Source organism: Thermobia domestica, chromosome 18 (genome assembly GCF_964235325.1).
Source record: "Thermobia domestica chromosome 18, izTheDome1.hap1.1, whole genome shotgun sequence".
Classification (NCBI taxonomy): Eukaryota; Metazoa; Arthropoda; class Insecta; order Zygentoma; family Lepismatidae; genus Thermobia; species Thermobia domestica.
In genome coordinates, this window is record NC_137471.1 from 156,203,152 (window position 1) to 156,218,753 (window position 15,602).

The following is a 15,602-nucleotide window of genomic DNA, read 5'->3' on the forward strand; positions in this document are numbered from 1 at the left end:
CTCGACTGGGAGTCGAACCAGGACACCTCTCATTCGTGTTCCACCCCAGCAGGAAAACGCTGTTTTCCTATCATGGTGTCACTGTGAATATAAATTCTATCCACATTATCGATTCATTATTATGTTTTAATTTATTTATTTATTTATTATTTTTTTTTAATTATTCTTTTCTGTTGCTTGTAAGTACTGTTTAAACTTAGAAAGAAGTAAATTTCTTATCTGTCTGCGCTTCCGGTGCTAAACTCGGTGACGATTTCCGGCAACAATCTCTAGTAATGTTCATCATTTGTCTCTCTCAACTTTACATATCTGAGGTACGTGTGTTTGGTGCCCGGTTACAAATAGTATCCTGAGACAGGGCCGTATTCTGAAGTATAGGGGCTCAAAACCTGTATCGTAACATCCTCCTCCACCCATTGGAACTGAAGGTCACTCTATGACCTTCAGTACATTGAGCGCCCTCGCCCAAGGTATAGTGGGGGGTGGTAGTGGCATAGCTTGAAGTTTATAAAAAAAGAAGGAAAAAATCAATCTATGTTCACCCCGTTTCCTTACAACCGACTATGATCCTGACACATTACTATTTTTATTATTACTCAGGCTTCTACTGTTCCTCAGTTTGAACTCATTAAGAGTACTTATCTTTTCTTACACCCAGTAGGAAGTCATCAACACTCTTATGACTTATTAGACTTTATGGGAAACTCATGACCTCTGTATGAAACTCCTACCTTTGTGAACGTTTCCATATTACTTTAGCCCACTTTGTTATACTAATTTTGTTATAGTAGTACAGCGACTTCATCAGATTATGTCTACAATCTACCTAATGTATACCTTAATACACTTTAATATTCATGCTTCATTCATGTTACACTGTCCTTTTTGTGATTTCTTTTATAATTTCTATATTTCGTATATCATTCTTTTACTATTTCCTTTGTTACCAGGTCTTTTCGTTTTTTTTTTAACAGTTCACACACTCACTAGTATGTCTCTTCATGATTGTAATCATACGTCCCTGGATTATAGAACAGGTATTATCACTTGACATTATTGTTTTTCCATACAGGTCTTGGAATCTGTAGTTCCGCACCAGGTTTCAGGGAAGTAAGAGTTCGGCTATGATCATGTTCGCACTCACTCGTAGTTATGCATTTTCTTGTGATTCCATGGGCAACTAAACCACTGGATCACTGCAAAATTACTCTCAGTGTTTACTATCCTCCATTGGACATCTTGGCAAGATACTTCTTGCTCGGCTTCGTTGTGAGCTAGGTGTTAAATCCATGGGTGAAAGTAGTGGCATGAATCTTGTTTTTGGGTATGTCCAGTTCAGACCAGATGGATTCCATGGTTCACACTAGAACGTTTTCATGGGTTTAATTCCTTCAATGGGGGCTTTTTTTTACGAGTTGCGAGAGATTTAGCCCCAGAGACAGATGGGAGGCGTGACTGTGCCTCTAGTAATTTAAAGAAGCTGGCCTATCCGGTCCGTAGACCAGGTTGGCTTAGCTGGGAAGTATAGATGCTAGAGAAGGCCGTGTGTGCTTAGGGGTATGACCTTTCCTTCAGCTGGCTTGCTTGGATTTGGTGGCCTGTCTTACCCTTTGAGTTTGGATATATGACATCCCGTAAATCAGAGTGGGGTGGCGTATACTGCCTCTAAGGTTATATGAAAGTCAGCTCCACCGATAGGGGCTTTTAAAGTTATACGAGACTCAGCCCCAAAAAATAGATGGGAGGCGTAACTGTGCCTCTGGCATTATAACGAAATACTGGTCCGTAGACCATGGTAGCTTCTATTTGAAGTATAGATATTAGAAGAAGGAAACTGAGCTCTGTATGAGCACTGAGCGTGACGGTATGTTTCTCTCGTAATCTGGACTCTCAGCATGGATGTCCTGGGTTTTCTTCTGTTTCGGCTGGTACTTGTAGACGATAGAAGGCTGGTTAGTGGCTGTTGAAAGTAGGTATTGCCTCTCTGATGGGGAGGTGTTATGGTGATAACGTCTGTTTCCTTATAGAGATTCAATGGATGAAGCAGGAGAAGCGAATTGTGTAGCCTCGCAATACTTCTAGGAGTTCCTCTGTTTGATCCTGGACTGCCAGATCGGAACTTTCTACTCCTTCGTCCAAAGGAGGTACTTCGCTCGGGAATGGGCCAGTCTACGCAGGTTGTCTGGGGTGCACATCTGGGCATCGCTTTCGTATCTGTGGGCTAACGAGAACAAATATATTAATTCAATTATACCAGTTTGTGTTGTTCTGAACACATCCCACCCTTATTATTCCTTCTGCTTACACCATCCCTTGTGTACATAAACAGATCGTAGTATAATGAATACTTGTACACGGTGGGGTGTGTGATGAGGTTCTACTGTATGGGATAACATCCTCGCCAATTATCACTAGTTTATTCCGTATAGATATTGTTATCTTCCGGTGCTTGAAGATGCTTTATTTTCTGTATGTTTTCATAGTTTCAAAGGGTGTCAGCCTCTAAACTGTGTCACTATTTTATGGGCGTCAAGGTCTGTACTCTAATCGTCGTGACATTAGTTGGCTTACAGCGCCTAACATGAAGGAAACAGAGCCGGTAGTCGTTATCTCACTCCTTCGTTCATTGACTTATGAGTTCGGATGAAGCTAGAAGTGTATTATTTTGTCGGTGATGTCTTTCCCTGTGACAACAGATGACTGTGTGTCAATAATAATTCCTGCGTATGAACTTTGTGTGGTGTTTAATTTAGTGTTTATTAGTGTTTATTAGAGCAGCATATTCGTATTTGCAAGGAACAAGAGAATACTATTATTTATTTCTTTATTTATGTGTTTGTGTCTTGTGTTCCATGTTATTGGGGTAGTGGAGTGTTAACTATTCTTAGATTCATTACAGGTACGTGCTTAAAAGTATGTCTGCTGTATAAGCGAACTAGGGTTTGTCATGTTCTGACACCAATTTGTCACTGTATTGGCACTGGGTTTCGTAATTAGAAGAATACTTTTATCCATAACGTGACCACAAGTCATTATTCACTATGTATTCCTACTCCTTACGTATAACAAACGACATACTTTTCAGCACAACCCAAGGATAACTTAGTCTAATAGTAATCAGTTTTCCTACTTATATATATATATATATGACTTTAGCTATAAAAGATTTCCAATATTACTGAATAATATATGATCAGTATGGGATCAGTATGGTTTCCGCAGGGTTGCGCTCGAAATGAGACAGATCTCTTCCTGAGTATTCATATTCGAAATGGATTATTATTATTATTATTATTCAAGACAAGATAACGTTTTTTTAACATCTTAATGGAACAAACAAACAAACAAACAAAATCCTTGTATTCATATCCAAGGCCTTAACTTTGGTCAGGTGTTTCCGAGTCGAAACAGTAATTCGCGACAATGCGCGCAACCTTGCGGGCATTTTCTATGATCGGCAGAGTGAGCACAAACTACCTTGTTCCAGTATATATACATATACTTCTAAATCGCAAGAGAATCTATCAATTGAGTGAGGAGATCTAATGAAGTCAATTGGTTCTTGTTTTATAGCTATACATTTTTCTTTAAGGGTTTAGAGATTACCTGTGTTTCTTTTACCGTTATCTTCAGCATTAACTTTACACTTACTGTATGTGAGTTGGGTATTTGATCAAGTTACCAGTTTGATTTTTGTTTCGAATTAGTTTCACGCAGACGAGACGGGATAGTCCAGCCTCCAAAATGTGCCAATATTTCCTTGTTATTCTGGATTTGATTCAGAATTTTAACTTTTTTTATAGTTCTTGTCTTTATTATTATTATTATTATGTTACTTCTTCATTACCTGTACCACCCTAAGGGCTAGTATTTTATACTCCTCCTGCATTCTTATACTACCATGCTGACCACTTATATCGCAGAGTCATTGAGGACTAGAGGATAAGTACGCTAGGTAGAACAAAACAAAAGAATCTATACTTAGAAGTAGTCTCCTTAAAGTATGTCCATGTCGAATGTTTGGTCGCTAGCCGTTTGGTCCTGGATTGTAGGCCTAACTGATGTGGTTGTCCTACTCAGCCCCTTCCTTGTACACTTAGGCACGGTTAGGCTGTATCTGTAAGAAATACTCGACACAAACAAAGACATAGAATTATACAGGGGGTGACTGGATTTCATCATTTTTTTTTTAATCGTGGGGAGATTGCTAATATGTCTATTATAATTTATTCATACCTGAAATTTTTCGGTTCATGCCTTTGCTCTGAAGCGCGTAGTCCTACTTACTGCCAATTCTGATGTGTAGAGTTCATCTATAGTATTATTATGGTAGAGTGCAGTTTTGTTTTCGTCAGTGGCTGATCCCAAGTATGGTATGCATTCTAGGCGTAGCCTCTCAACCTTTTGAGGGGGGTTAGCCCTCATTTTACCTTCCATATAACTACAATAGAGGTTCATTCAAGCGCTGTACTCCATAGGGACTAAAGACAAATTCGTAGTCAACTGTCAGGAATGACAGTTTAAGGCATTACTATCATTGTATTTTTGATGCCGAAAAACTGGAGGGGGATTTGGCCCATGGGACTCAATTCGGGATTAGCCACTGATTGATCAATGTCGTTCTCAGGTGGTTGCGTTTTTTTTTTAATGACTGTATACCCATTAACTACTGAAAGTTATAGTATGTTACGGAGTTATAATAGTAAAGTTATAATTATATATTAGGTTATAATAACTTCTATACGTGTTATAATATATATATTTTTCATTTCTACTTTCTAGGTAAGTACTAGCCTATATGGATTTCGATGAAATGGTTCAGTTAAGAAAGTATTAGACATACCCGAACTCATCAATCTAAACCTCTTCGTCGCAACAATTACTCAGCTATTAAATTGGTTTGTTGGCCAACGGAAGGAATAAATTTTTGGCAGGTGTTCACTCTTTTTTATTAGGTATGCTTTTTTTTGTTTAATGGTTTTACTGCTTTCAATGACTATCATTTACAAAAGTATCTCCAGCTTGATTACTGTTAATCGCAGCCGTTTACATTGCCGATTCACCGCTGCCATGAGGATTATTCCGGGCTTAGCAGTATCACATTATTAAATTTGATACGTACAAGAAGTTATTATAGGTTTTGTTCACAACTTTTCCATGATAAATCTTAAACGGCTAAAAATGCATACACAAGAGAGAATAGTTTGAAGCAAGAGCGGATGTTGACATCCGCTGAGTGTGATAGTTACTGATAATGCACACTCGGGTTTTATTCTCTTCTGCAGCCTTTGGTTATAGGTTCTATATTTCTTTTTTTCATTTATTTGAGGCGAAGAACATGTTGGGGAACGATCTTTGATGTCCATTACGCAAGGTTGTAACTAGGGGTGTGAATACCGAGCAAGATTAGTTTGTATATCTATTATATGTTCCGTAAGTTATTCCTCGTGTCACATTCATTTCCGGTACTAGATAGAGTTATATTCTGAACAGAATGTCCATCGTTTTACCTGTGATCATCATTCTCTTGGGTAGGGAAGTATTATAACAGTAGTGGTGAGCTTTTTAGCTCATTAAGCCTTCATTGTCTTAGCTACTTGATCATATGTGAGGGACCTGGAGTCCCCTCCACTTAGCCATTGCTAGGGGGGGAGTTTTCTTTTTTTTATAAGTAGCCGACTCTTGTTTGTTTAAGGTTTTATATGACTACCTATATAACTAACTAAGCTTCTGTATATACTATAATATTACTATACTATATATAATACTATACTATATATACTTATATATACTATAATAAGATAATGTAAGTCTGTAACAAGTTATTTTAACATATATTTTCTATTGTATAATGCACTTCTGTATATTAGAAACGCTTGTCTTTGCTAGACCTATACAATTGCCTTGCAGGATAGCAAGTAAGCGATAGTGAACATTAGTGCATTCAGCCAGGCGTCAGGCGTATTATATGGCTATACACATAACTAAAATATAGTTTATATATTGCATACATTTATCATCTTAATTTTTGAGTATAAGTATATTTATATCTATACCTTAGAAATATTTAAATCTATTTATCTATCTATATCTATAACTATATATTCTAGTCTACGGACTGATATTCTGTGCGTGCTAGCAATAATATATATGTACTATGTGTGATTACATGTTTCTTAAATATTAATCATCATTTCGTTCGGGCATATCTATATTGATACCTATGATACATAAATTCTAGGAATTCTCTAACTCTGTAGCTCCAAACAAGCCGAGTATGTCTATATTAATATAACCATTCAATATTATTCAAACTATATCAAGCTTAAGAATATTATGATACGAATAGAATATTATGATATGAATATAATACCATTAGTGTACTATATAAATTCACTTAATTATTTATAGACTATCTTTATAAGCTATATACAGGCTTAATTTACTATAGATATTAGTAATTCTGTTTTATGTGGCAAAGCGTGATATAAATAAAGCCTGTTGGAGAGGGGTACGGGAGCAAATTTGTCCTCTATGGGATATAGACGCGTTCAATGGTGTGGATTGGGGCGCGGCACACTACACATTTGTTTACTGTGTAAGCACACGTCACGCATAGTGTAATGTGGGAACAGGGGCGGCATATTATTTGTAATTCGTTCTCGTAGCAGACTTTACACAAGAATTTGGTCTCGAATTGTACCTTGTTATTCGCATTTTTCCTTTGGCCTTCCATCTCTTTATTTTCCGATTCCGTCGACCTTTCTTCAGCGTCGACTTTACTAAAAGGGGAGGAGTCAAAGGAAATACAGCTGTTTATAAATTCAGTTCCCTTCATGAGTAGTAGATAGGCACAATGTTTAGAATACCTAGCGTGTTCAATAAAAGGTGAGTCGTCGGGGTTCCAATTTTTTAAACCAATACCACAGAAAAAAACATTGCACATGATCTAATTTTTCCAGATAAAAGAACCCAGCTTTTGCTAACTCGGCTGGCTTTTGTCTTAAACCAATTGGCCAGTGTTTAAAGGAGGATTCCCTTTTAGCCAAACTTGAAAATGCCATATATTTTGGTTGTTGGGGTTGGCCTTCTTTATCAAGTAATGGAGGAGTGTGGGATCTTTGTAAGTATTGTTCCCGCTCAGATCGAGAGTGTGGGAGCACTTGGGGCTCGTGCCTATAGGTACCACATACATCATAGTTTGTTCGATAAGGAGTTTTCCTGGGAATTATTGGGACATTACCCACATCATAGCTCCGTAGAAAAGGACAAAATGGTGACCAACGACGGTGGCTTGTTTCAACCCGGTCTTCGCGGGTCCAGGAACTTACTTCTAGATGACAAAATACACATTTGACTGTATCAGGAGGGTTGAGGAAATAAAAGCCATCGCGTGCGAGCACTTGTGGTGAGATATAACTTACACTCCAGTGAGCAAAGGTTGCCAACTTCTCTCGTTCGTCCTTCAGCAAAGAAGAAGGTTCGTTTTCAAACTCACGTCCCGTAGATGTAGACGGTCTGGTTCTTGGCTCCATCTGTAGGAGAGGATAAAGGTTTTGTTTGATTTTTTTTAACACATGTCAGGCAACTTCTAAATATTCCGGAGGTGAGTCTCTCGGTCTTCTAACGGAACGGGAAGACCTTTGACAAAAAGGACGTCTTCTCCGTTGTAGACGATGTCGTCTTCGCATAACTATAATAATAAGCAGTCCTGACGTAATAGCAGTAATTAAAGTAACTACTGCCAACACGATGTTAAGGGTAGCTTGCACAAAGATCCCAGTTTCTCTTTTATTGGGTCCCGGATGTTCTATTATCAAGTTAGGGGTATAGCAAGCAAACGGTAGTGTAGGTTCTGTTATTTCCGCCAGCCACTGCACCGGTATTAGTTTAGTAATTCGGGTCACCTGCTCCTGCTGCGTAATACAAGGAAATAATGCTCTTTGTTCTTCCCGTCCAATTTTTACTCTACAATTGCACCCTAGATTTAATAGGAATGCTCCAATATCCACGTCGGCCATTATGTCCGGAATTTCTACTCCTGGGCATGAAACGTGGATGGACAAACCCTTTCTCATGAGCATAGTTACAGTCGTCAGATTAATTCTGTGAAACAAATCAACGTACGGATCACCATAACAATTGATTTCACAGTGTTTTCTCACATTCGTGGCGTTATTATGTAAGAGTGCCGTGATGCAAGCTAAATCAGCCAATTCATTTGTGTTTATTTCTCGTACCAAGCATAGATTATCTCTAATAGAATTGCACGCTGGAATTAAGAGTCGCTCTGTGGGTGATTGGACAACTATTTCTCGAATTGTTAATCGTACATGACAAACTTCTGTATTGTGCTGAAATAATATCGGTTGGAAGTGAATCAATTTGAGAGTTGTGTTCCGCGTCCTGAGGGGTAATTTAAGGGCCATTAATATGCGATTTGGGGCTATAACACATTCGCTGAATTTATTTGAATAAAGAACCGCAATGTCTGTTACTGGTATTACAAGCTCGTAAGCAGTGCTCTTTAGTTTCTGCTCAAGTTCGGCTAGCCATTGCAGTAGATGATTTGGGTGGAGCAAATCCGGATTAATAGTTTGAATTTCGCACGCGATAACTAGTCGTTTCCAGTCGATCGAATTATTTACGGTGTTCAGTGTTTTCCATTGTATCCACGTGTTATGTTCTGTGGACTGTAGTCTGTTGAGGAAAGCAGTTAATTGAGCGTCCCTTATCCATCTTTGCTTGACGTGTAGTTTGTTGATAAAAACAAATTGGTATCCGTTGGGACTGTGGTCCTGCATCAAAATTTCCAATTCGTTCATTGGAAGGTCGGGATGGGGGGTACAAAAGGTTGATATTTATATTCTATAACCAATGGTAATGAGGATTCGTATAGGAGAATATGAGGATTAACGTCAGTCAAGATTCCTGAATGAGCAAACAATCCCAAGTCTAGACCTCTGACATTTCTCAGGCTTAACAAGAAGGCTAGTACGGCTAGTCATAATTGGCCACTTGTGCTGGAGGGAGTTGGAATCGTCCGGTTACGAGGTTTTAGTTCTATATGTTGCTCGGTGGGGTTCGGATGCATGCGTAAGACTGGGAATAATCGTACACAGAGTAATTTATAACAGAAAATCAATATAATCGCAAGGATAATAACAACAAGTAAGGCATATAAAAGTGGCTCAGTAAGATCATAGATAAGATATTGAGCCTTCGCAGGTATTGCTTGTACAAGCATTGCCGGCCACAAGAAGGCTCGAACTCGGATTCCTATATATAGGATGACAAGCGACAGTATAGTATTCCAAATGAATAAAATCGTTAAGTAAGGTCGACCCTGTATTTCCATAATATGTACATCTGAGGGAAGTGAGGGGATCCATTTTTCCGGGTGTACTGGCACCTCGGGGTACGTCACTCTCACGGTCCAATTTTTCTGGTTGAGCGTGGCGTTTAGGTTTGAAAATTCAAGATCCTCGAAAACATTCTTAGGTAATTTGAGCGTTTCTATGGGTAGCCACATGAATGGAATGATCTGGTGCAAAGTGGATGCTACTGGAGAGTCCTTTGGGCATGGACAGAGTGTTGGTTTTCTTACCTTATCGTCAATGAGTAGTGTGCACGCACAGTGTAGTTTAAGGCGTAGCGCACCAGGGTTAGTAGAACTACTAGGCAGATATTTGCGGTGGTCTGGGCAAACTAACTCCATTCTACGAGCTGGATTAGTGACGATATATTCGTTTTTATATAGTGGAGTTATTAAAGTTTTATTATGTGCCTGACAGCGGAATGTGCAGTATTCATTAATTTCAGCTATAGAGGAAGCTTTCCATAAATGTGAGAGGCAATCCGGGGACTGGATTGAAGTAGTAGTTATTTCTGGGATTTGGCAGAGATTGTCGGACCTTTTTAGGCAATGTTGCACGTCCGGCGTGGTTAGGATAATTTCAGTTTCCTGATTAATGGCCAAGATGGCCTCTTCATGGGTTATTTGGCAAGTTCGCCCTTGATAGTGAAACGGAATGGGTCAGACAGAGAATAAATGAAACGGCTTCGAACCACGATAGATGGGAACTTTGACAATTAGTGTCACATCGTCCTGTCGGAAATGACACGTGGTAGTTTTTAAGCTATAATAACGGAAGAGTTCGTTTTGGGGTATGGCCAGGGAAAAATGATATATCTCCAGCTTGTTTTCCAGTGCAGCGAGGTCTTCTTGTAATTTTGTGAGGGTAACAACGCTCACGGGGAGGGTATTGCGGATGCAAGAAATGTGGATCTCTTTACTCAGCCGTTCGTATTGCAAATTCGCTACTAGCTTGGTCAGCGTTAAGACATGGACTAACATGGCCGTTTCCAGATTTCTAAACTTTTCCTCAATAGTTCTCGACACAGATCCTTGCAACCTCTGAATTTGATACTGTAGGTTGTGGAGGGCATTATCCACTTGAACGGAAAAGTTCTTCGCAATTTCCCGGGACAGCAAAATGTCCTGATGATTTAAGTGCACTTGAAAAGCTAGTTGTCGTGTAATCTCGTTTAATCTTTTTTGGTTAACCAGATAATCTTTAAACTGATTGGAGGTTACCAGATTGCAACACCAATGGAAGAGTTTACCGACTATCTCTAGCCCCCGTTGCAGTCGTTTGGGGAATAGGGTCGTAAGATTCATATAATCGGACTCTAGTTGTGTTTCCATGACACGTTGTAAGTGATTCATGGTGTCAAACAGGTCACATGAATGACGGGATACGTTCCGCGATTGTTCGCAATAGCCATATGCAAACGATTCCCGGATACTTTGTAACTCTTCATGTAGGGAGGGCATGTAGAAGGTTGGCACTGTATAAGTAATAGGCACAAGCTTATGAAAGGCTACCTGATCCGGAAGAGGTTGCCAGAAAATTCCTGTATTTGCTAACACTGGAAGTTGACCAGCTGGCTCAACTATGGCGGAGATCGGTATCCATGGCCAAATCAAGAAGGTCATAACACTAAGAGACATCATCTGGAAAGAAATGAAGATTAAGTCCGTGCTAGTTATTATCGGTGTCTCGCTTAAATATAGTTTTTTTTCTGTTCCTGGTATTAACGTTACAGGTTAGAGAGTCTGTGGCATGTTTCCTTCCTGTAGGAATTCATACCAAGTTATTAAGCGGGGCATGACCCGCAGGTCAACCGTGTGTAGCGTAGAATCCGCTATCAGTCGTATTCTGAAGGCATAACCATACGTGGCATAAATGGATCTCACCCATGTTTTAACCTTTCTCTGGAAAATCGTAAACCAACATTTGAAGATACAAAAGCTCTTCAATCGAAAGTATTTCATCACGAGGTAGCACCGCACGTAAGACCGTAGGCAGGAGGGGAATATTTTTATTGCCAGTGTGGGAGGGATATTACCAAATAATTCTTCCCAAAGGGTTTGTTCCTGTTTTACGATATATGACCACACCCGAAGGGGTAAATAAGGGCCTTTAGAGGTGGTACGCGCGTTGGTTTGATCTCCAAAAGTGTAATCGGTAATGCGCTGCAGTGCCCGATAGGGACAAGAAATGGATCCGTTTGGAGACGCGAGTTTTCTGCTGTACCTGTTTAATTCCATGGACAAGAAATTCAGCAAGAGTATGGGAGGTTTCTAGTATCCTGTCAGTAGTTTGCTCGGTCCGAATGATGTCCTCACAAAGATGTTCCAGAGATTTGAAAAAATTTTCTACCAGGTGGGGATACACGAAACGGAGCGGATATTTTTGATTAATGGTGATAATAATTGTAGATTTTATAGACTGGGTCAGATATGTGTGATAAGTGATGGGAGTAGCGTGACGTTGCGTCATTAGCTAAGCCACGATTGATTGCTAAGCCACGGAATATTGGATAAGACTTACGTGTTACTTGAGCTTGCCTATTCTGTGGCTTCTGTTTCAACTTTCAGAGCACTGCAATAGAGAAATTATTACTCGCACTGGAGGGAGAATGAGGCAAGCGAGGACGAGAGAGAAAGAAGGAAGTTGAATTGCACTCATCTTTTATGCTAACCAAAATCGCTAGGCCAGTCCCCACTTCAGATTCACTCCACAACCCCTACAGATGTTGAGCTAATTCATAAGACATGGACATCTTCTTCTTTTCCGCTCTCATTTCCGTCCATGCTTATGCTTTCTCGGAAATAGTTAGTAGTGTCTATCGGTGGTTGTGGATTATGTCGTCTGTACTGAGTGCTCGTCGCAAACTTATCGATCGCTTCTACAATAAGTTTCTTAAATGGTTACATACAACCTACCCGTGTGTCAGAGGCGATTTACGTTCCCGTTTTGTGTTTCTGTTCTTCCTGGATTCCCAGGTACATCAGAAAGAGGGACTCATCACTGTGTATCATAGATGCCAGCAAGTCATAAGCGCAGTAAAGGCTTGGATTGCCGCGGAGATTATTCTCCGTGGAGGTAGTCTTCTCCTCAAGGCTAGTTTGGAACAGGATAAAGAGTCCATTCGGTGGACCTTACGTTGTGATACGTATATCACTGATTTCTTGATCGGGCCTGGCCTCCCCGAACTTTAGTGGAGATGTTGGTAGGTACTTTACTTTCCCTATTGTGGACCTAATGTTTTTCTTTTAAGGGGGGTGCGGTTGTTTTGGTAAAGGGAATGCCTTACTTATGGAGCTTTGTTCAGGTTATTAACCGGTTATTATTCTCGTTAATATGTCTATTTATCCATCTTATTTCGGTACATACATTTTATATAATTTTATCCGCATAGCTATGTAGCTTATATATGTAAAATTTCAATATATATTTAAATTGTTAAAACAACGCATTTCTGCTACGAGAGTTCGGAAGTAACATTTCGCCGGAGGTGGTTAAGACTAATGTTATCTGGTTTCCTGTCTACATTTAACTATCAGTCGGCGTAAAGGGATTTAGCTGAAGGCGTGTTGTTATTTAGGATTTGAAATTTCAAGGGAACATTTCAAAGGATAAATATTTTTTTTTACTGACCAGCTCCCTGGGATCGTCTCACAGAAGTGCCTGCTACATATTGTCTATACCGCGAGTATGCTTTAAGGATCGTTGTGTAAGCACAACTGAGGAATGATTCTTGATGGGGTAAATAGGGACATTTTAATCCCTCAGTCTCAGGACACATAACCATGGATGTCTCAAGAGGATAAGTATAGGTCCTCAAATTTACAAAAAAACAAGTGGGGAATAATCGTGAAAAACGGCACGCATCCAGCTCTGAGTCGGTAAATATGACAGAACCGGCCGGAAGTCGGGACTGAAGATAATCAACTGCCTGTTGCAAGGTACATTGTCCGTAATCATTGTCTGCTCCAGAGAGCACTTCGTAAGCCGTCACAGCGACCTTATCATTTTCTGGTAAATTTGCAAAACTAATTTGGGGTGCAATGATATAGGTTTCCGGCGTTATTAAGACTGGTTCATCTACACTTCCGCCGGGGATGGTTAGAAATACTATCTCTTTTGGTATATACAACAGGTTGGATAATTCACAACCTGACATGGCTATGAAGCTCGCTTTTTCGAAATGCGATTGGGCTCTTACCAGGTTTTGATACAAGTTCGCCATTTTCGTTTTTTTTAAAGGAAACAACTTACTCCTATTCTGTAAAAAAAATGAAACAATAATATAACACATTGTATCTCTTACTCCTAAAATACATAGCTATTCTTAATCAGTCTTAGTAGTACTATGTGGGGTGTTGACCATAGCAACTTGTTTGATTTCATTTATTGCGTTGTCATCTGTTATTTCCGTATCAGAACACGAGGAGCTAGTACTACTGTCCCAAGATTGTGTGTCCCAATCCAGGGGGTACGCACGATGGGTAAATGTTCGATACATGTGTTCCACAATAGCATGACTGCAGTATGTCATCTCTATGCGGGTATGCCCTGAGATAGGGCATCTTAAATTAAGAGGCGCAATTTGACATTGTTCACGTGGTGTTAGAGGAATGCTCTCAGGTTGGAGGTCCAACGTAAAAAATTGTGGGCACCATTTTTTAATGATTCTTGAAGTGTGGCTTCCCCAAGTAAATATAACGCTACCAGCTGGAATCTCATCGGAAATCTCGAATAACGCGGTGCTTAGAGAATGTCGTCCTGATCCATATACCATATTTGTTTTCTTTTCAAAGTGTGATATGTACATACGATGGAGGACAGGCAAATCGCGTGGTTTAACTGGAGCAACTAGTCCGTAATGTTTGGAGGCGAATTTGGGTTGCTCCTCGGATCTTATGGGATATGTTTTCAAAAATGAAAGCTCTTGCGGTATGTACATGGAGGGTTGCACCTCTAGGCCGACGGTAGCAATGAAAAAAAACCTGGGCGACTTGAAATGCATACTTGCTTTCGAGATCAACAGTCTCTCCGGCATCTGATCGTCGTGTCTGCTTGCCATAGTGTTTCTCTATAGTTATTCGATCTGTATGGGGAAATAAAAAAAATGTTAATGTTTCTTCGGAATCGTAGGGTCTGTGACATCTTAACATCCGTTTGAAAGCAACTGGACTAAATAGCTTTACGGGTAAACTGATGATATAAACTATATACTTGTATCAATTTGGCGTACCTACACATATGAGGCGCTTGATTATGGGGCTTGTAGGGACAATAAAGGTTTGATATGTCCTGACAAGTCATATACTCAGGGGTTAGGTGTCGCACATAAGGTTGCAAGTCAATCGCGATCATTCGATCAAGCGCACGGCGGAGGTACATCTGTACTTCTTCTCCGTACGTTAATATCCTTGCCCCCGGTAACAACCGCTTTCGCACCCAGGTGATAGCTTCATCGGGTGTAAATCTTCCTAGTTCGTATACACCATGAGATTGTTGCTCATACTCGTATACAATTTCTTTATCCGGTCTACTTAAACTTTCGAATGGGATGGGCGGTTTGAGGAGAAAGTTTACGTTCGTTATGGGACCTTGATTATCTTCGGGAATGAGTAGAATAGTGAGTTCTTTCCACACTTTGATCCCATTATGTAACTGTACACCCTCCATAACTAACAGGTTTGCGGGGGTAAACGAGCGGAAACCGCTTACCTCCCTTGATACGCCACATTTTTTCTCCATATTTATGACAGTTGATCCCTCTCCACTGCAAAGTGAGATTCATGAATATTTGAAAACGTAATTATAAATATGTCCTAGATTTCTATTCTACCCTAGCGTAATAAAATCCTATCATTGCTTACTTGCTAATATGATTTAGGTGTTGTAATCTATTTACTTATTTATTTATTATTTATTATTATCCTGCAATAACGCCTGACTACCTAAGTTCGACTGACCTGTGCACTACATGTGTCTATGAATCTTAATCCCAGCTCCCTTTAATTTCCTTGGGATTGAGATGCTGGAGTGTTTTGCACTGTATTTAATGTCCTCGGCTGACTAGGCCTGTTGTCTCGTCTTGCATTGAGTGCCCCATTACGGGGTCCATTAACTTTTCTTCTATCATCTTTTAAGGTTCCAGCCTGAGGTTTATTCCCAGGAGCTGAATCCTTCAAAACAGTCCCATTTATGTGAGTTGTGGCCCAACATTCACGTTTCATATGC

General features: G+C 39.8%; 2 protein-coding genes across 2 annotated transcripts in view; one reads left to right on the forward strand and one right to left on the reverse strand.

Annotated features, from left to right (window-relative positions):
* The window catches only part of LOC145675698 (uncharacterized), a 135,077-nt gene that overhangs the window by 90,342 nt on the left and 29,133 nt on the right, over window positions 1-15,602 (forward strand). The window lies entirely within an intron of this gene.
* Window positions 6,424-7,535, reverse strand: LOC145675325 (death-associated inhibitor of apoptosis 1-like). The gene is given in 2 exon segments (XM_081745720.1): window positions 6,424-6,934; window positions 6,936-7,535. Coding segments are annotated over 2 exon segments (1,002 nt in total). The 3' UTR covers window positions 6,424-6,532.